Raw genomic sequence first — 22,931 nt, 5'->3', positions numbered from 1 at the left:
GTCATCAGCCCCCCATGATTACTGGGAGAGCATTGCATTCTTTTACAAAAACTCAAACTCTTATCAGTGGGTGACCACATTAAAATGGAAACTAAAAAAGTTAATACACGCATGTGCCCATGAGAACACTCGCATACTACACATAATCATACACATAATTTCCACTGCCTGCTCAGTTATTGACCTCATCATTATCTCTATGCAGATTTTCCAGCTCAAGCCATTTCAGCTTAAATACTTATTTTATTGAATCATTTTCTGGTGCTGTGTGTTTGACACCTGGAGTGTAATGCAGTACAAGAAGTGAAGTGCTCAGACGTTGCCAAAGTAAAGGAGGCTGAAACCTTAGCTGCTGTGAACAAATCCAAGTGTCAGGATTGGGCCAAGAGCTGCCCCTGAAAACGTATTTTTTTTCCATACTTTTTATGGATATATGAAAAGAGAGGGACTCTTTATGGTCTAGAAGGATGTGTTCATAGCCAACTTACTAATGGACACTGGGCACCACTTCAAGCCAGCAAGGTGAAGGAGGGGTACTGAGTGGTAACATTAAGGATGAGCAAGTCAAACCTATTCAGGTTAAAAATGTACTGAAAATCAGATCCCAAATCTACTGCCGGTTTCTGAAAGATGCCTCCTTCAAACATTAGTACAGGAAGTCGTGGTTGTAATTCCATATAAAACAACATTTGATGGTTGCTGCTTCAGCTGTACACTTTGTTACACTTGCTCTAAACATGAAGTATAAACAAGTAAGTCTGAGGAAATGCTCTTTTTAATTAATGTGCCAGTAATTCTGCACATGCTCCCATGAGAAAGACAAAACACACTTTTGCTTTGTAAAATATTCTGGTTAGAAGTTAATATTAGTTTTTTGTCTCTGACTAATAAAAAATAATTTTAAGGAAGACAATTAACCTGATAATTGTGACTGCTGTGTGTATATTGCATGCACACACGTGCGGAGATTTGGAGTTTGGTCTTGTGACTGATGTGACATCAAGAACAAAGCGTTGATGAAAAAATCTGGACAGATATTTTATAAAGAATAGATCATAGTCAGACGTAGATCAAGGCTTATTAGGGAGACACTGTGAGTTAGAATGTGCTGAGACATAAACACACAGAGAGTCGTCTTTTTTGTCTGTTTACTTTGTGCCGCAGTTTGGAAAACTGGTTTTGTTTTCATAAAGCAGAACTTGGAAAACTGACAAGTTACATTATTAAACAATAAGAGGTTTAAATCTAAAATGAATTACATTCCTTTGCCCTCTCGCTGTCTCATTACGGCTTTTAGTCTGTATCACTCTCCTTTGTGCTGCCATTTTTTTTCAGCTCATCTGTGTACACAACCCCCCCTGCAGTCATCCACTGCAGTTTTCTTTCCCTCTTTTATACTTTTTTGAGTCATTCTCCCCCTGTTGTTTTCCTTTCCTCCTCCCATCAGTCCTTCCAAGGCTTCATTTTGCTCAGAGGGGGGCCGGGAGCCATGTTTCTACCTAATGATGCATTGCCATGAGGAGAAAAAATTTGACAGTTAACAACCCTCTCTCTCCCACCCTCTCTCTCTCTCTCTCCATCTCTCTCTCTCTCTCTCTCTCTCTCTCTCTCTCTCTCCATCTCTCTCTCTCTCTACGCACACGCACGCACACACACACACACACACACACGCACACAAACATAATCTGTTAGATATAGGCACTGGATCTGGCACTGATCACTCAGATTTGTAATGCAAAGTTAATTAAAATATGTCATTTCTTAAACCTGCCAAATTATGTTATCTCAACTGATCTCCCGAGACTAAAGTGCACATAAAAATATTTACAGATTTGCACATTAGTACACATTCAAATTTGCATCCAAGAAAGAAACATGTTACATAAGGACTTAGTTAGAAGTTGGAAAGACCAGAGAAAGTTGGGAGAAAGGGTTAAGAATAAGTTTTGCGTGACCTATTTTGTGGCGTACAGGATTCTGTAGAATATGTATGCAGCCAGAATAAGCAAATATCATCAGCTTAAAGAAAAAGAAAATCAATGGTTAATTCAATTTTACCAACTGATGGAACTACAGATTGGCAGTCTGAAAATAAGAAATTAAACTTGTGCACCACTCTGACTCAGTACATGGCCCTGCAGTATCCCTAATGAGAAGGTTGTCTTCTTGACTTGCAGTCACCCAAATGTCACCCAAAGTCACCCACCATGTATTTTTTCATTCTTTTAAACTTTGTGGGACCGGTTTGTCGCCTGTGTTGACCAATTTGGAAACATTGGGGCATTGATGCTTTAAATGCATCCCAAAGGAGTGATTTTTGATCTCGAAAGGGGGGAGATATTACTTAGAAGCTTAACTGCAGGTCTTACATTCTTTTTTCATCTTCATTATACTCTCTGTTTTCTCTTCCCCTCTGTCATGGCTGGCTCAACACCATGCATTTTCAAAGCGGCTAATTTCACCTTTCAAGTTTAAACAATGCATATATTCTGAACTAGTTAGTCTGAATCTTGTCTTTGGACTGTTGCTTCACTTCAGTGACCTTAGTAATACCTCTGCAATAAGATTGGTATTGTTAAGATGAACTTCACTGGGACAGTAGTTTATGTTATCCTTTTGGCATTTCGTGTGGCAGCAGCTTTTACATTGATACAGTTTTACATTTTTAGCTTGCGGTGATTGTGATTTCCCTGTTTCAGGTACATTTGTGGGGTTCGATTAAAACAAAATATCAACAGCAATCCTACACTAAAATTTAGGTCCTAATCAGTCCCTTTCCCCAAGTTTAAATTTTTATATTCACTGCTTTGAAAAAAGCAGCAATCACATTTACGAGTGCTTTGTTTTAGTGTTTCTGTTTGGTTAAGTTTTTATGGTTGTTAGGTGGCAAGATATCCAAGGCATCTAAAACAAAGTAGGGAAAAATAAAATATTAATATGTTGCTGAGCTGATTTGGAATAAAAGCAGAACAAATAACAAAAGCACATATTCGAGTACTGGTTTTCTATACTATACTATATTTATATACACTGTCTCAATGCCTACGGGTGAATGCATTTTGCCACTGGTTATTGTTTGTGTGTCTTTAATTTGCATGCAGCTATCATTTAGCTGAAGTCAACCTTCCACCCCACCCTTTCCCCCCACATTCACTGGCTATCTTGTTGTTTTACTCTCTCTTCCATTTTTCTCTCCCCATCTCTCTTTCTAATGAGACGACACGGCTGCAGTGTTCGTCTTCCACTCAGTGACAGCCTCTCTGTTGCCAATTAGTGGTAGAGTCGCCAGCTCACTGTTTGTCTTTAGAGATTACATCTCTGTTTGTGTGCACAACCCACAAATGAGACAGTTCGCTTAAAGGCCAAAGATCTAGTCAACAAATGTAATATACAGGGAAGTGTGACTTGTGTGTGTTTGTTTATTTAGTGTACATATTTATACATATACACTAGCCATCTAATCTATTAGGTACGTTCACTTTTACAAAGCTAAATCTGATTAATGGTTGTGGAGTACATTACATTTAAAGGTGTCCACATTTCTTTTATGACAGAGCTGTGTTGGGTAATGAAGTGGTTGATTCTGAAAGGGTCATGGTGAAAACGCTGTTCGAATGACCCATACTTAGTTTGTCTTTGTGTAAACGTCTGCATATAGAAAACATTTCTTTACAGGTCTTCTCCAGTTCATGTTAATTAAATCTTACTCCAGTGTAAATCTCAGATGTCATTTTTGTGTGAAGTGTCTCCACTTGGATCAAAGTGTTTGTGTTAACAGATGAGAAGATGGGGGGAAAAATTTACAGAAATATTCCAAAGAAAATAGCTTGGGGAAAATGATACAGCATTCAGAGTGAAGAGAAGTGTACAGTCATACAGGTTAATTTGGTTTAGCTCACCTCTGCCTCTGAAAAGGGCCCTATCCACATCACTGTGTAAAGATGAGAGAACACTTATTTTCTGAACTAGAAGACATGTTTAAACATTAACTTGTATCCCTGCTTACAGCCACATTTAAAGAGAAATCCTCTGATCTCTCACTGTTATTATCGTGATCAATGTTTGGGTGCTCTGTAAGTACTTTAACCCCTGCAGGGCCTTTCAGCCTGCCAATACGAAATTATGGAAAAAAAAGAAAAGGACTTCAGATCGTATTTGAATAAATAATACGTGTACGAAAAATACTTAGCTCCCTAATAATGTTTCTCACGTCCCTCTTTTTTTTTTTTTTTTTTAAATTACCTGGGGTTTATTTTTTCTCTTCATTACACAGAATGTGTGTATATGCTTTTAAGTCTAATTGACCAGTTAGGTGGTAAACCCATTTCAGCAAAAGTTATGTGAGCGGGCTGAGAGAGGGACTGCAGAACTCTGGCAATATTGAGATTATGATCATATGTTACAATTATTCATTGATTTCAGTGACAAAAATGTTTCATAGCACTTCCATGTAAACATAACACTGCTTTCACATTCATTATGTGCTGCATTCCTCCTAATGTACAAACCTTTGTAGTAAAATAAAATCTGTATTTAAAAAAGAAAACTCACCTAAATTCAATGAATTGTTTAAAAGATAAATCCAAAAGACAAATTAAAAGAATTACCCAAATTCAGCAAAAAAATAAAATCAACAAGGTACTGATTTAGATAGAATAGAATAGATTGCCTTCATTGTCACTATACAGTTGTACAATGAGATACAGAGCATCTCCAACTCAGTGCAAACATGTGGTGGGGTGCACAGCTCTGCAGCACTATATACATATGAACAGTATAAACAGAAAAAATATATAAATAAAAAAATAAATAACATTTTATTTATATAGCACCTTTCTAGACAGAATCACAAAGTGCTGCACATAAGATATATATAAAATGTACAAGGTGCTACATTAAAATTAATTATAACATCTACACAAACAAATCAGGTGTTTATTAACTTGGCCTAGGTAAATCTCCTTGAAGCAAAAGTCTCTCACCTTCTCACATTGGCTGTATCTGCAGGATGGATGTGAATAAAACTCAGAGCAAAGTACTCTGCGGCTCTGAGATCTCGCTCTATTTCCCCTCTGATGTTTTGCATACAGCAGACGTTTTGCTGCTTTGGAAAAATAATTGCGTGAGATGATAACATACCTTTTGTCCACCGTGTTGACCATTTTTCTGAAGCCTTCATTACTCACTGTGTTTATTGGACACTTATCTTTGACTCAGACTGAATGCAATTTTGTTGGTGATTTCAGTGCATCGTTGTGAGCCTGTACAGGATGTGCTGTACAGGCTCACCTGTGTGAAGGTCTGAGTTGACATTGGATGATACACTTCAGCAACAATTGTTTTTATGGCCTTTATGCATTTATTATACTGTATTTTGTAGTTTGTTTCCAGGCAGTTAAATAAGTTAGACGTGTTGCTTTGCAGCAAAGACAGAACAAAATTTTGCAACAATATATTTAGTGAAGTCTACTTAAATATCTTCTGAGAGTATCTCCTCACTTCAAACAACAACTGTCACTTCCTGCTGTTGAGCTTGTCTGATTTTATTTCAAAACCAGAATAAATATCGTGATATTTAATTTGTTAGATTTAGAAATGTGCGAGGGCTACGGCAGTCAACTACAGATTTTTTGAGAGCCTCCTCACGTGGTAGCAAATGGCAATCTGTTCCAGTGTTGTGTCCCCGCAGAAAAATAACGCCTCTCATAGCAGTGAATCATCGCAGCTTTCGATTCACTGAAAACAAGCAGTTAATCTGATTCCCCCATTCAGTTTTTATAAAAGCCCCAAATTTCATGGTATTACTGATATTGACGCTGAGCCAGGGAAACACTGTGAGGTTGGGAAAAAAAGGTATTTTTCTGGCTAATTAATATAGTGTATTAAATTCAGAGACATATTCACTATTAGAACAGAAATGACAATAGATGGAGACATGAGGGTTAATAGTGTACACAGTGGTCTAATCCATATTAAAAATGTTCTAATAAATTATAATCTTTCATCACCTTTAGCATTTATTTTAGAGCAGTGTTGCAAATCAACAAACTAAACCATGATCAGATGAGATGTCCTCTTGACTTCATCATGGTAGAGGCAACGAGGGTCAAAGCCAACCTCAGGATAAATAAAGTCTCTTGATTCAGGACAATGAAATGACCATATTTTACAAAATTGAACATTGATGTAAATTATAGAGTCAACGCTGACTGTAGTCAGCACTACAGCCGACCTAATTCAGACATTGCTCGGTTTTACGTGTCTGTATCTGTTACCGCGACTGCATGCATCCAGACTTGTATCATATTGATAATGCTTTTTAAATGTTACAAGACCCAATATACAGTAATAACATTGCTGTCTGGACTTTTATGGAAAAGTAAGCAGCTTCATAAATGAACAAGCACTTTCAGGCGCTGTCAGATTAATGGAAAGGAGTGTATGTCTGAAGAGATATATAGACAAGGTGGGCAAGAGAAACAGTAAATATGAAGTTGTGTACCCATTTGCCATCATCAAGTTGAATTTCTGTTTACATGTTACATTATGTGATTCACTGTCAGTGAAGTAACTGGCAGAGAAGCTTTTTTAGCCCATTTATCCATTATAGAAAGGAGTGCCAAAGAGCCTGTCAAGCTTGTCTCGCCAGTTTAGGCTTCACAACTTTCATATCTGTCGTGCACGTACAGTGTAACAAACACTCACATATACCTGCTCATACATTTACTGATCAAATGCTTGTGTCGTTTTTGATAAATGAATACTGTCTTTAGCAGACTGCCAGAGTGGGGAACCCCTAGTACATAAATATACACATAGTATTGAAGTCCCCTGTACCCTAGTACATAAATATACACATAGTATTGAAGTCCCCTGTCCACTATTCAGTATCAAGTGACATGTTTTCCTTTAAGATGCCCTCCTTCAGAAAATGGCCTAGGTTGTTTCTGCACGGTCTTACTACATTTCATGGTATCATTGCATCATTGAATATAAACTGCCCCGTGAAGATGTTGTAGAACAAGCCTCCCAGAAAGCCTAGAGAATTGTGAAAGGTATAGCACTGTTTGTTTTTTACAACCATTACCAAGTAGTTTTTACACTTAACATAACCAAAGTGAATGTGAATACAAAAATAAACAGCAATTGTAAGTGAAACATACAAGTGTTCCTACATTAGATTTGTTGTGTGTGTGTGCTTCCTAAACATGTATACAGAAATGGTTGTATACAAAAGAAAGATAAGAGTGCTAAATTATCAGGAGAGTGTGGTTAACTAGTTACGACCACAGACCAAATTCCAAGAAGAAGAATAAAATAAATTGTTTCACTAACCAAATCTGGACCACAGATTTCTTGGATGGGCTTTTAGTACAGGTAACCACGCAATAAGCCACACTCTTTGTCATATTAATGCATGAGAAATGCTCCAAAAGGAACCAGAGGGTTCTACTGCCGTCACTTTGAACTAGCTGAAGTGAAGCGTTGCAGACACACCTACCACTAAAAGAGACCCTGGTCCTATTAATACAATCTTCAAACCATAATAAAATGTAATAATAAACACGTACTATAGGAACTGCACTTTTGTTACTTTCATGCTGGCTTCTCAGCTGAAAAGTTTGCTTGCTGCTTGCTCCTTGCACAAACCAATTTAATAGTTCTGTGTAAAAATAATGTATATGCAGTGTTATCTTTTTATGCTAATAGGTTTGTCATTGGCTAAAGTTCACCTTTCTCTTTTTCATCTCTCTATATCCATTACTTGTCAGCTGCTGGGTGGGGTTTTTTTTCCTGCAAGAGAGAAGCCTTTAGTTTATAGGCTGCAGATGCACTTTTGTCTGCAACATTGCCTGTCAGCAAACATTTCTATAATTCTTGCTTACTTGGACCTGGAATGTATATATTTTTTTTTTTATCATTTTAGCTGAATTTTGACTCCTTTAGACCTCGTTTTAAAAAGCTTCCCTGAGTGAATGCATGTATTGTTGGTTCAACAGCTCTGTGTGTATGTGGGTATTTGTCTACATAGGTCTGAGTGAGCATGCAAAGGTTTGCACTAGCTAATCTATCAAAACAAGTGTTTGTGATTGCCAGTGGATGAATGACCTTTGGGGCCTTCCTCGAGTCCCCTGTCACATCATGCGATGGAGATAGAGGACACAAGGGGAAAGAGCTGACAGAGAAGGCAGGAAAGACTTGTGCTGGGTGAATAACCGTGTTTTTTTTAATCCATTGTTCATGGACGACTTTTGCTGAGCACGCTTGCTCTTTTTTAGAATCACCCTGCTTCATATTCATGCATCTGCACAGTCTCACCTGGCAGCTTCTCAGTACAGCCATAGTCTACTGTTATACTTTATTTCAATGAGCTGCTCCATTGGAGCCAAAAGAGGGAGAGCGCACTGCTCAAGGGCACAATGCCAGTAAGTGTTGAGAGATGGAGAGTGTTTACACATTTATTTTACATGCCCAGAATTCCCCAGCTGGTCTGTAAAATTCAGATTTGCTGCCTTCTGGTCAAAAGCCATTTTTCTAATCTTTAGGCTGCCACTAACCATAGATGAGTGAATACATTTTGTCTTTGGAATATAATAGTATACAACCATTTTACATTTTTGCCCACATTAAGCTTGCACATTAACTCAAAGTCTCAAAGAACATATGCTATAATATATATCAGTAATCGTATATCAAAATGGTGAGGGACAACAAAGCATTGCTGTGCTCTTATTTAGCTTCTCTTTGAAAGTGTGCAGTATATGAGCATAAGAATATGATGAATCCAGATTTTGTTTTTTGTTTTTTCTGACAACATGCTAGCGGTGAATCATCAGTGCATTTAGGAAACAATATTATGCTCCCAAATGAGGAACCCCTGGGTTTGTAGACACCTGTTTACTGGGTGTGCCGTAAGTATATGTGAGTTTGCACCCACCCACACACCCTCTCTCTCTCACGCTCTTTATGAACACATGCACTCACTCACACACACTCCAATGGCATTTAGGCAGTGACATTTTCCAAGTGACATTTTGTCTGTAGCCAAACCCATACTCACCGAGCATGAATCCACTCGTGCTGTCTTCTAACTTTGAGCCAGCAGACCAAAACTTACACATACGTGACGTTACCATCCCCACATGCGTACGCGCAGCTAACTGAGTTGGGTTTTAAGAACTGGCAATGAAAACTGATTTTAAAGAAAAACACAATAAAAAGTACAATAAAATAAAAAATAAAAGTTAAACCTCAGTTTGAACTTTTTTGTTAAAGTAAGAAAATGGAGATGAACAGTGCTTTGTTGAATTTTTGTGTGTGTCTGTCTGCACAGGATGTGCTATCCAAGTTCTTTAGGGTTGATGCACACATATCACAACCCTATGCACTTGTTTGCATATACAATGAAAAGAGACAGACGTACTGGAACAGATAAGAGAGAGTGCAACAGAGTAGCAGTAAGCAAGAGAGCAAAACTGGAGACTTAGAGAGAGATGATTTCATTTTACCCACTGAGCCCTTAAATAATTTAACGAGAGAGAGATCTGTCAGGGTGTTGGTGTGTTTGTGTGCTGAATATTTATAATCCATATAAAACTGTTATGGGCCAGCTGTTGGCAGTCATACGTCTCAGGTGTGTGCAGTTTTTTTAACATTTGAATTCTAAATCCAAACACCTATAGATCTCTCCTCTGGTCATCACCAGTGGTTTACTATATCAGTACTCTGAGGAAGATTTGCATCATATTTTCACTGTTTTTCACCAGGTGCTCGCCTCATGGATGGCATATTTTCCGTTCCCTAGTAATGCAGCTTTTTTTGTTTGAGTGTCTTTCAAGCAGTTTTCCTGATTTTCTCTCTGCCTAGGCTGGAGATATTTCATTATTGTGCTCATTTTTACCACACAACTGAGATTTGCAAGGCTCGCAATGAAAGTTTGAGAACTAAAAATATCAGAAAGTAAGAATGTGCTGTGAGGTGGTAATGAAGTTTTCTGTGACACTTTGCAAAGGTCACATTGTTCTTTGTGAATGAATACCACACTGATAACTCAAACTATAATTACTCTACATATTGATGTCATGTTGCATCAACTAACACATTTAAGTAAACAGATGTAGAAAAGCAGACAAAATAGAGAAAGCATTTGGCAGTGTGATAAGCTACTTATAGATAGTTAGAGGCTGAAAGGATTTTTTGCCAAAAGTTGCTGTCTGCTGCCTCCTTAGGAAAACACTGCTATGATAATGAGTCATAAAATTCAGATGGTAATAATTGGCTCCAAATCTGTCCACACCAGGGACAGTTCAGTATTTCCAGACACTGCTGACTGTAAACCCAAACTAGAAAACAGGAAATTCAAAGAATATCAGCAGACAAACCCCAAACTCACTGCACTAACAACAGAAGTACTTGTACTGTGTTTGTGAAGTGTAAAGAATTTGAAAATGTTTTAAAAAGAATACTGCACTTCATGTCTTTAAATCACTCATTACTGTTGTTATATTAGATACTGGTGTTACTCATTTTTACTTGCTTACATGGGGTAATCTTGCTCTAGCCAAAAAGTAAGATCTGCCCTGTTTCCAGTGAAGCAACTTCGGTACTTACTGTCATTGAGGCTTTCGTCACCCTGTCCTTTTGGGACATTATGCCTCTTTTCGAGTGAGCTCAGCTATGAACATTGGAGAAACAAGATGGCAATTTAGTTTTGGAGAAACGCTTGTATTTGCACAAGTTGTGATGTCCTGTTGGAATGGGGTGTTACTTGAAATCAAATGCACAGGACAAAACTAGAAAGATTATTCAGATGCAAAGATTACCTCACACTAATTACCTTACCAGTGTGGGTAATATTTGTTACATATTCATTCGTGGCATGCATTTTGTTGATTCTAACAAATTTATTTATTTTTTTTTACAAATTTCGCAAAATTATATGTTTGCAGGATTTGCATGTATTTATCAGCTAACACCTTTACTTTATAATCTGTAGTTTTGTAATTTTAGTACGAAGAGATTTCAGGTCTTTCGTTCATGCTGTTTTCAGATTATTGGATCTTAACTTGATAATCAGATCTTTGGAAATGTCAAAAAAGTATAAAGATGGGTTTTCTTTTTTTGTAATAGCATTCAGCTATTTGATTTGTTACTACTACTACTATTATTATTATTTTTATCATCATTATCATTATTGTTGTTGTTGCTGCTGCTGCAGTAGGGATACCTCCTTTAATTGTGCCTATTTGTCTTTTAGGGAACTGCTTAGTGTTATCGGTACTTGTGTGCTGTCTAGTGCATTACTGTTATACCCATAATCACATAATCACAGAGCACCCCTGAGGTATTGCTGCTAATGTGAATTAAATTTAGTTTGAAGCAGGCTGATACCGAAAAGGCCAGTCATCAATGTGTTAGGAAGAATGTAGCGTCCCCAGTGTACAACAAAGATGAATCATGTGTTATGGAAAAAGAATAGGTGTTAATGAGTAAAGTCGATGCAGAATGAAGCCAGGCTGAGCTGTGTGATTTCTTTTTTTTTTTTTTGCCGAGTTTTCACCTGTGTTTACCCCTAGGGCCATGTACTCACCAACACTGAGATACACACACACCAACACAGACCCCACGATGTCTGTGTTTTTCCATATATTCCTAACACTGCTGTTATCTTTATATAATAAATATTCTTTATTATATACATTCCATTGAAAAATAAGATAATAAAAGTAGTAAACTGTGAAATTATTGTTTATGGATAATTTTACATTTCACAGCTATTATTTATTAAGGGGCGATCGTGGCTCAAGAGTTGGGAGTTCGCCTTATCATCGGAATGTTGCCGGTTCGAGCCCTGGCTCGGACAGTCTCGGTCGTTGTGTCCTTGGGCAAGACACTTCACCTACCACCTACTGGTGTTGGCCAGAAGGGCCAATGGTGTGATATGGCAGCCTCGCTTCTGTTGTGGCTACAACTGTAGCTTGCCTCCACCAGTGTGTGAATGGGTGGATGACTGGGTGTGTAAAGCGCTTTGGGGTCCCTAGGCGGGACAAGCTATACAAATACAGGCCATTTACCATTATTATCATTGCCCATTATAAGTATTTATTTACATAGTTATTTATGTGGTTTTGTACTTACACCAATTTTCTGTCCCTAAAAGGAACTTTTTACAAAAATGTAACCACTAAGATTTTGTTATTTTGCTATAAGTAGTAATGTTAGCTGGTTACTTACTTAGAAAGGCATAAACACAATGTACTGATATTTGAAATTGAGGATTTGGGCTTTTTCTTTCTTTCTTTTTTTACAGCTAATCCTTTTTATTTACACAAGCAGTTGTTCTCACTCAAACACAGACAGACACACACACACTCAGACACACACACACACAGTACGCCCCCATGCCAGGTAAGAATAAATACTTTTGTAAAGACAAAATCCAATAAGCAAATTTTTGAGGAAGGGTCATTAACGTGAGCAGGCCCTTTCCAGTAATCTGTTTTCCTGCCTTCACTTTTCTTCTCCTTGCGGACACATGTACATTAGCAGGAGTGGATCAGGTATCTCTCCCGTGGCTCTCATCCCTTAGAGCTGATCAGCAGAGATCTGTCTTTATTCCTTACTCTCTCCTTTCTCTCTTCCCTCTCCTCCAGTCCTTGCTTCCTCTTTGCGTCCCTTCTCCTGACTTGCACACGCGCACTCATTAAAGTGATAGACAAGACAAGCAGAGGAAGGAGTGAGGCAGAAATGAATCTCAGCTAAAACTGAACCAAATGTAGGCTGCGTGAGCCTCAAGTTTATGTAGCCTAGGTTTGGTTTATAGAGGAGTAACAAGCCTGATTTTGACTGTGTGGAGAATTTTAATGTGTATGGGAGTGACAGAAAAGAGGAGAGTGACCTTTTACAAACTCCTCTTCACTCCTTCTCTTTCCTTCATCCCACTCAGTTCATCTGAGATTTTCCATACCTCTTTGCTGATTGAGGAAGAGGAGTAAAAGAACAAGAGAGAGATGGAAAGTTACTGCTCAAGTAGAAGGTCATAGTTCTATTTAATTGCCTTTTGTCTCCTATCCAAAAACAGCACAGTTAATATCTGGCCACAGGCCACTTATAATGATTGGGTCTTATCTCTAGGCAAATTGTTCTGTCCTTGTCACTTATGCAGAAGATCTTCTGAATTCACGCAGCAAAGCTGTTAAGTGCTAAAGTTGGGTCTTCTTATTAGCTGTTTTTCTTCTCCTCTCTGTAGTTTTTTAGTATTTTTAGTTTTTGAAAAAGCTTGCACGTAGAGCTGCTATTTGATAATGTGACAGTGTCTACACCCCTGTGGGGGATGTTCTTTTCTCTCACCCTTCCCCGCAGAGAGGTCAGGGACACATCTGCACATTGTCTCTCGATGTATAAGAGTTTCATGTCTTGGATTTTATATGAACATATGCATACATGTACACACAGCGCATATCTGTGTGTACATGAATTTGTATGTCCAATAAGTCCACAAAAACAACAACAAATTTGAGAAATTAATCCTGGGTTAGTGAGACTGGATGCCAACGTGTTTATACTGGTCTGTTTCTATCTCTCCATTAGTGTGTTAGTATGCAGGAGTCAATCTGAAGTAATTATGTTGTAAATAAATACAAATTAAATGAAGTAAGAAGTAAAGCCAAGTAAATGTTGCTCAAAAAGAAACTTGAAAACTGGGTGTTTACCTCCAGGTGGTGCTAAATTGTTTCCTCTATCTGATCTTGACTTTGGCACCCAGGGGGCACTGCAAAACACTGTCAGACCTGTCCACTGGGGAAAAAAAACCCCTCAAAAACAGTTCCAGAAAAGATATTTTTCTGTGACCCTGCAGTTCCTTGAGAGGAACTTATTTGATGCACACAGTTTGTGTAGTTGCTGAAACTCTTCATCCAGTTAAGTTTGATAAAACACTTGCAAACAAAGTATATTCAGGTCATACACAGTACACAGTATTATTATAAAAAAGGAAGCTTCTGCTGTTTACTGGATGTTGGTGATGAACATCTGCATCTGCACTAAAAACTATATTTATACACAGTATATATGCTTTAGTCTTCTGTAAATACACTTATGACTATCGCCCACCCCTTCCACCGTCTGCTTTCTGTGGGCGACTAAATGAAGGTGCAGACATTTCTCTGAGAGTAGTTCAGGTATGCGAAAGGGCAGGAGCTGCATGTAGGAGGAGCCAGGGCCTAATTTATAATGTCGAAGGTGTGGAGGGGTCTGTACTGTTACCATAGAGACCTTTGTGGCTGACTGCAGCTGCTGATTTGTGTCGCCTCTTTGTTCTTGAGGGGGATGCGATGGCTCACATGCACAAAGCTTACACAGTATAGTGTCATTTTACATCTTTTGCATTTTGACAGGCATATTCAGAGAAAGCATAAGGAGAACCAAAACATAGCATCTGATCATTTTTGGATCTGGTGAGCTGGGGTCCAGGAGTATATCAAGGTAATGTCCATCATACAAAAGAAAATGTTTAGTATGTTTCTTTGGACTTAAGCAAGAGAAATCAGATGATGAAGTTTGAATGTTCATCATATAAATTAAGCTTCTGAAATTTTGTTATTCAGTGATTCCCAACTAGCTTTATTTCGAGAAACATTTTAAAGCTTGTTAAAGAGGATACATTTTCTCCAGCAGACACAAAACTTAAGGAAAGTTGTAATAATGAAAAACAACCAATCTTTGTCTTCAGATTAATTCGGATCACTTTAAAGAGAATGACCATGTACAAAATCTTTTAAAACCCTTTTAGTTGTTGTGTTTTAGAACACAACTTACTGTAATTCATTCTACTTTTAGAAGACTTAGCCTTCTTCTATTTTTCTTTCTACTTTTCTTTTTCTTTCTAGTTACATTTACACGTTGTGAGCAGAGCAGGGTTCCTTTTGTTGCAGAAAAATGCCCAGTTTACTCAGCTGTTATATTATGGATTTGGATCATTAAATGTTTTTTTGGGGAGGAGGAGTGAGTATATACAACATGTATTCTTAAAAAACATTACAGGGACCATCTCGTTTTAAGTTGCTAAACACTTAAGCCTTGTTATAACAGTGGTGACATCGCCAACCTGTATTGATCATCTCATTCCACAATCTCAGCTTGTTGTCTTATGTAATTTTTTCTGCAATACTAAAGTTAGGAAGACTGTGAGGGCCATGGCTTTTTTCAAGCTGTGTTTAGGGTCATTATCCTACTGTAGAAAACATACTATTTCTGTTCAATTTCAGTCTGGATTGCAGACCTTCTGCCTACACACAGTAATTCTGGTTCCAGTCCAGCTAGCACTCAAGCAGCGGTATGAATGGTGATGAGGCTACAATTAGGCATGTCATACAACACAATGTGGTGATCAAGAATCAGGCTTCAGAGTTAAGTTTTGTTGCAATTGCTACAAATAACTATAAATACAAATGCTTTACCAGTGGATCAAAACAGTTATCCTTTCCCTGCATCCATAGTAATTAGCAAATGTAGTCATAGAGCCAGTTGGCCAGTTTTAATGTTTCCAGCAAATACAGATGGTAAAGAGAAGCTTGTAAATAATATATATTCCCTACTATATAATTTGATATATATGAAAGAAAGACACATGTTTGTTATATTTTTTCTCCAAGGATTAATTAACAAATCCTTCACCACCACTCCACTTGGACTAACACATGTCAAGGTGTAAGGACTGGTTTGGAATAGGGACACACTCTTTAACTTTTTACAGCCACTGTGATGTTTGCTGTCAGAATTTGTTAATATTTAATTACAAGTTAAATATTCCCTGTGTCACTGAGTGCAACACAACCCTCAAACACCCCCGTGCTTAATGGTTCGAAAGGTGTTACTTCCAACATACGTTTTTTTTTCTGAAAACACACCTTTGCTCATTAAGGCCAAAAAGTTCTATTTTAACTTTATCGAGACTTTATCGAGGTGTAGAACTCCAAAGCTCATCTTCACCTCCATCATTTCTGATAGCTTACATCTTTTAATTATACAAACACGTAGAAGGTTAAGGAGTTCCTTTGAAGAGGCTTTCCCAACTATAAATTTAGTTGATCTTATACCTGCATACCAATTGAAAGTTTTGATTAGAGTTGCCCAAACTTTTGCATGAGTGCAGCCAGCTCTCCTTTTAATTGACAATTTCTGATTGCCAAGAGCTTTGTCATTGCTGCGTTTACTGACCGTATAAAAGAAAGGCATTCTGTTCATAATTTTAGTTGAGCACAAACTCCTAAATGTTTTTGTAATAAGCTGTAAGTATGCTTTTTGCTGCCTTGTAGCTCTAGCTAATAAGAATATATAATGGCATGTACTTAGACAAGTCAGCCGAGCTCTGTCATCTGGTAAACGCAAACTGTCCTTTGGCCAATTCAGTAATGGGAAACTTTCTGATGCCATACCATACTAGCTTTATTTGTAAAGTGCTTCAAAACAACCACAATGGACCAAAGTGTTTTACAGAAGGATGAATAAAAGACATAATAAAGAACACCATAGCAGTTTACACAAGGCAAAAAAATACACATGAAATACAAATGAAATAAATAAAACAGAAAACATGAGAAGAACAGTATTGATTGGATGAAAAAAATAAAAAACAGATTAAATAAATTAAGATTAAAAAAAAGGTGTTTGAACAGTTTTATCCTCAAAGTGTTATTATATATCACTAACATAGCAGTGCCTAAGACGGAGGGATATGAATGAAAGAAAGCTGTGACTAAGGGTTATGCATAATTTAACTGTAACTTGCCTAACAGGTTTCTCTTTGGGTTTAGCATTCAGACATTACCATGTTACCTCAGAAGGTGTTTAAGATACTCTACCATTGAGGCATAATACATCATCAATTAGCATAATGCTACTTTCGGTACAGGGATTTGCATTTTTGCACCTTGAGGATTTAAACAAGTTGCATCTATGGCAAACAAGGTGACAAAGCAGTCTCTTTGGGGAGCAGAACAGAGCAGAGCTTTGAAGAGAGGCACCTTGCTGTAAAACAAAGTCGTAAATTGGAATTACAGGCCCAGAGGGTTTAATAGACTCTGCTCAAATTTCCAGCATTACCTTACTTTGCAAATCATAGAGGTGGCTGAAACTGAGTGAGTTATTAACAAAATGGAATGGGTCTAAAATGGGCTTCAGAATACTTACACCTCTGAAACATATATGTGTGTGTGTGTGTGTATATGTGTGTGTGTGTGTGTGTGTGTGTGTGTGTGTGTGTGTGTGTGTGTGTGTGTGTGTGCATTGTACTGTATTTGTCAGTTAACAATACAAACGTTAGGCTACAGTTCCACAAATGGATACAAGCCCCTATCCCAGTGAAGGCAAATAGATCTTTCTTTCAGTGTTTAAGTATTAACACAAAGCTGTCAGAAAAGCTGAAAAAAACCTCAGAGTGATCACCATAGTGATTCTACCACAGAAACAGGTATGTGTGGAAATGGAGGATACAGGGTGTTTAGTGACTGGAGATCATGATGACTGACAGAACGGGAATTTAAATAGCTAATGCATCAACACACACATGCACACGCAGGCAAGTTTTGGTTAAGAGTGATATATAATCGGCACAAGCAGTTCTCCCCATCGATTTCTGTCTTAAAATCCTGACAGTAACCTGCAACCCACCAAACTGTACTCACTGAAAAGCCTTCTCTATCTGTAGCAACAGAACCATTAAATCCACAGAGTACACATAAAGCTTTTTTTTAATGTGGCTGTGATAATATGAGAGTAAATTTAATTATATTGCAAAGTTGTCAGGACTCAGGTTGTTTTACTGTCAGGATTTGTGACAGAATTTCATCTGCAGTAATGCATTTTTTCATTAAATACAAAGGTTTCAAAATACAAATACCTAAAATTGATTAAAAAAGACAGAATCCCACCAGTAGATTTTTTTTTTTTCAGTAAATGACATTGTTAACTGTCTAACCTGCCAAATAGGAACACACTTTATTTGGGAGCGATACATTTAATTAATTTCACAAATATCTTCACATTCATGACCCTCGAGCGCCACACAGTCGCTGGGATTGAAGCGATTCTTTGCTCACATATTTAGAACACTTTCAACACAACACTCTGCCTACACATTGCCTAACACATTTTTCTCACCTGTCAGTCAAGTTTGATAGCACAATTATTTTAACTTTTTTAGAGCCGTCTTCCAGCCATAAGCTGTTTCGATGACCTATAATACCTGACTTCCTCTGCAGACCCCGAGTGCTCTCTGTCTCTTTCTTTCTTCCTCTCTCTCATTCTCTCTCATGTTCCGCCTAACACGCAATTTCTTTTTATGTCTTCCATCAGGAGCTTCAGTTTGAGCGTCTGACCAGGGAACTTGAGGCTGAGCGTCAGATTGTTGCCACCCAGCTGGAGAGATGCAAGCTGGGATCAGAAGCAGGCAGCATGAGCAGCATTAGGTACCAAGAAAACCTCTGTGTTTGTGTGTGTGTGTGTGTGTTTGTAGTATGTCATCTTTGTACATCTTCAACTTCAAATATGACATGAATGCACTACAGTATGCCCATTTTCTTCTTTGCCTTATAAAATAATGCTGCTAGCAAAGGACAGCATTCCTCCTGCTGTTGGGTGCATTTGTAAGCTGGATAGATTGGGACGACACTCACTTTAAAGGTTAAATCAATCACAAAAAAGTACACACCTGTCTCATTTTTATTTTTAAATACATACTTGAGCATGGAGTAATTAACACTTGGTTAATGGGGGGTTTGCACACATACTATAGATGGGTGTATGAAATAATAACACTGTACCACACAGCTGTGTAGACTTTCACACATAACACACAGTTTAGCCACATTCACTTCATACACATACACTGTACACGTCGTACAGCTGGCACATCAAGGATGATTTCTGCATGGGTGCATGGAGGGAAGCTTTGGGAGTGTTTATCAGTGTTTATGCATCACAAATGCTTTGTCTTTACTTGAAGGTATGACAATGCACACGTTCCCCCACATATTTACATGGCCACAAAACCACTTTATTTTGATTATGCTCTATTGAAAGCTTTTTATATTATTATAATATTTATCAACATATTAGTCCCAAAACCCATTGAAATACGACCTCAGTCATACACGTAGGTCTGACCTTTGTGTTGAGTAATTATTTTTAGATAAAAAAGAGAAAAGAGAGCGCTTAACATAAAGAGATAACGAGTATAAAGAGTATCTGAACCTTTCTTCAAACAGAATGAGCTTCTTTTTGCATTCACATCACTTTTCACTTTTGAAAAAAAAAAGTTAAGTTTAGTGGAAAGGTGGTGAAAATATATTTTTGTGTGTTCTGGGTTTTTGTGTGCCTGTTTAGTTGTGTTTTGTTGAGTTTGTATGAAATTTGCTGTCATGTCAGAGAGTCAAGTTCATATGCATTCAACATCCATCTGACTCCCTCAGGCAGCTGATTGCATAAGTACGCACACCTGAGGGGTGAAGACAAACTGCAGCAAAAAAGAGACTTTTGAACTTTATTTATTTGAGCTGAGACTAAGATGGAACTCTTTTTATGGATAAATTCAGAGGCTTCCTATCTAGGGTAGTGTTTGAATTTGGTTACTCATAAATATAACTTGACAGTCTTTCAAAAATAACCCCAGTGCCATCATCAAAGACTGAAACTGAGATTTGTAACTTTTACATTGGAGTGTCACAGTCTCACCTCACAGCAACAACGAGACAACACGGTTCAAACCTTCAGCTCTGGAACCTCAATGTGCTTTTGTGAGAAAATTAATTAAATAATCAATTTGCTAATTAACTGAATTTGAGCATGAATAACTGTCGCTGTGTTTTAGACCTGTGATTGGCTGAGAGCCTTTCCTGGGTGTACCCTGCCTCTCATCTGTGCTAGGATAGACACCAGCCCTACTGCAACCCTCACTTAGATAACCAGTTAAGAAAATGGGTTGATGGAAATCAGCACAGTATATCAAGATGGTACAATTACATATTGTAATAATATCTGATGACTTGCATTACCTTAAAGTGCTCTGCTGTTGTTACTATTGATACTATAATTTGTTTGGATTGGTAATTCATGTCAAGCCATTAAAGAAAAATTTACCCTATTATTCATCATTATATGTGGTTTCAAATACTTTTTAGGAACTATGGAGCCATGTGGATGGGATGTCTACATATATGCAAATATTTTTCAGAGAGTTTTTTCTTTTGGAGCATCTTTATCTCCTGACTAAAACTACCATAGGCCCTATCACTCTCACACATATACTTGCAACTGTTGTGGCATTTTACAAATACAACTGAATTGAACTGATTTACATTTTCTTGGCTTGAGTCTTCAAATTAAAATTCAGCAAGAATCTTACTTTCTGCAACATTTACTCTTGTTTTATCTGAACACCTGTTTGGTGCATTTATGCCTGCAAATGCATGTGTCTGGGCCACCAATACTCTGTCTGCTGTCATCTCACAGTTATGTCATGATTATCACATCAGATATAGCATTGGCTTAGCTAGTGCTTGTGTGCTGACAGCTCACTATATGACAGTGAGTCCACATCCATCCTTATGTGTCAGCGTGTGTCAAATCAGTGCGTTTGTGATGTGCGTTTGTCCCCCTTTATGTACTTATGTATAAACACACCTCTGAGTTTGACCATTTTTATTTATTTTGTCTGTCACTTTGATTGGCATTATCTTTCATTCCAAAAGAGCCAGTTTCTTTGGATGCATGCAAGCCTAAGTATAGATATTAGTCTTTGCAGTATAACTGTGAATGATCAGAGAGAATATGATGCTATCTAAAGAGACAGCTTAAACCTTTCCCATGGTCTTCAACATCACCAGTTATTTTCTCTTCCTTCATCTGTGTCTCAGTGACAAGCAGCAGCTAAATATGGAAAGTGTTGGTAGGTGTTATTGTAATGAAGCAAAGTATTACATTTTAAAAACGAAACTGTCATGAGAGTTGTATTAAAAGGAGATTGTATTAAAACGTGTTTTCTCGTTATCCTTTCAAATTTTAGATTATTCCAGTTCTGATAGTCCATATTGTCTGGAGCAGGGTTTCCTGTGGGGTTCAAGCTACAGCTGCCATATTCAGTCAGCAGTTAAGCCATTACTCTGTAAGAGATATGCTGGGGTGAAAGTTAACTTAAGAGTGCTTATTCTACAGAGTTGTGTGTGTTTGTTTATATTATTATACCAAATGTGTGGATTTTTTGTATCCCAGCTGTTTGGGGGTTTGTGTTGCACATGCTTGGAGCAAATGCTGTGTTTGTGTTCGCATGTCTGTGTGTGTTCTTGGCAGCTGCTGTGAGCCTGCGTGTCCTTAGTTGTGTTCCGCTCGATAAAGCAATTCAGGCATCTCCACGGACTCCTCCTCAGAGCCGAGGACCCTAAAAAATGCCTGACTGTGGTGCAGAAACCCAGGGCAATACTGACTAACATCTGTTCACACTGTGAACTCCTGGCATGCGACACAACACTTTACAGGAAGGAAGCATTCACTGGCAGACATACACACCCACGTGAACACATAGACTCCAGACAGCATGCCGGAACTAATTTATCATTTTTCTAACATTAGTGGTAAGTGGCAGCCAGTGGGAAGCATTTGCTCCTGCAGTTTTTTTTCTGTCTGACTGGCTGTGCAGCTTAAACCTTCACTGCCCTATTAAAAGCAAACCTCTGACTTTTTGGTTAATATATTTCAATTAGCATCAATGTGTTTTGCCGATATAAATAAATGTGATAAATATGATGAATGGTGATGAATCACCAAATGATGTAAAGTCAAGAATAGGAACTCATGGGACCTGCCATAACCTATGTTTGGCTATGACAGAAATGTTAGGGTCACACACTTGGACAAGGCGAGCAGTTGGGGCACAAGTATAGATATAAGTATATAAGGTGATATCACTTGGTTGATAAGAAATATTTACTATATCTCCTACCACCATGTTCTAACCTAAACATGTTCATAAGTGGGTATTACACTAGGGAATTTTGTGGTTATGGATTGACTCATTTGTAATCATATTATCAGATTTACAACCAAATGACTCGGATACTTGGGTAAATAGAAGACCTGAGCTGTTAAGTGATCCCCACCTGGTGGTGACTTGTAGAAGCTGGCAGGATGTATGCCAGGCAGGCCAAGTGCACTCAAATGTTTAGTAAGGAGACCCTAGGGCACCTGAACATTGTTCTCCCATCTCTAGTAGGGCACATAAGGTGTTGCAATACAGGCTGGGGACGTTGTTTGGCACATGGGCCTCAGACATGTTTTGCACTTCTATTACTATGTGGAGATGAAGCCATAAACTAGTTGGTGCTGGTGGCTGAAAAACTTCTATTTTATTACAACTTAACATTGAAAAACTTGTTTAAACCTGTATGCTGAGTTCTTGGAGCTCATACCAGACCTGCCTTTTCCCTTTGTTTTGATTCATAAGGTTATTTTCTATTGGAAATGCACACATTGTTTCTGTTGCGCCTTGACTGTATTCTCAAAACTCCCTCAGCATGCGGTAATAAAATGTACACCTCGCTAACATAAAGGTTCTCCATCCTATGTCTGGTTTGCAGTGACCTTGTTGGGCATTCTGGAAGATATTATTAGTTTATTAAAACGCTGCACCATAAACTGTTGCGGAAATAATGTGAAGCTGGCTACTAAGCTAATCGTGACTTGGGGCAGTGGATTATCAAGGCCATAAATGAGATGTCACGTAGGTTTATGGATTCACTGGCTAAATTGAATTATTTGGTTGTCATGTTTAAACTAGCCACAAGCAAAAATACCACCAGCCTGATGCCTTGTAGCTAGTATTATGGCGCATACTATGATATCATAAATGAAACACTGTGGATTTTGCAGGCATGCTTGAG

At 38.0% G+C, this 22,931-nt stretch overlaps 1 protein-coding gene across 3 annotated transcripts in view; it reads left to right on the top strand.

Moving 5' to 3' along the window:
• Positions 1-22,931, top strand: part of ctnnd2a (catenin (cadherin-associated protein), delta 2a) — a 270,721-nt gene that overhangs the window by 73,020 nt on the left and 174,770 nt on the right. For all 3 annotated transcript variants that reach the window (XM_042214478.1, XM_042214497.1, XM_014339797.2), the window contains one exon: positions 18,355-18,467. In XM_042214478.1, coding sequence (XP_042070412.1) covers positions 18,355-18,467 — 113 coding nt within the window. The remainder of the gene's footprint in view (positions 1-18,354; positions 18,468-22,931) is intronic.

The sequence above is a fragment of the Haplochromis burtoni genome, unplaced genomic scaffold, assembly GCF_018398535.1.
Source record: "Haplochromis burtoni strain Fernald_Lab_line unplaced genomic scaffold, NCSU_Asbu1 Contig_1, whole genome shotgun sequence".
NCBI lineage: Eukaryota > Metazoa > Chordata > Actinopteri > Cichliformes > Cichlidae > Haplochromis > Haplochromis burtoni.
The sequence above is the reverse complement of the archived record's forward strand: the minus strand, read 5'-3'. Positions and strand labels throughout refer to the sequence as shown.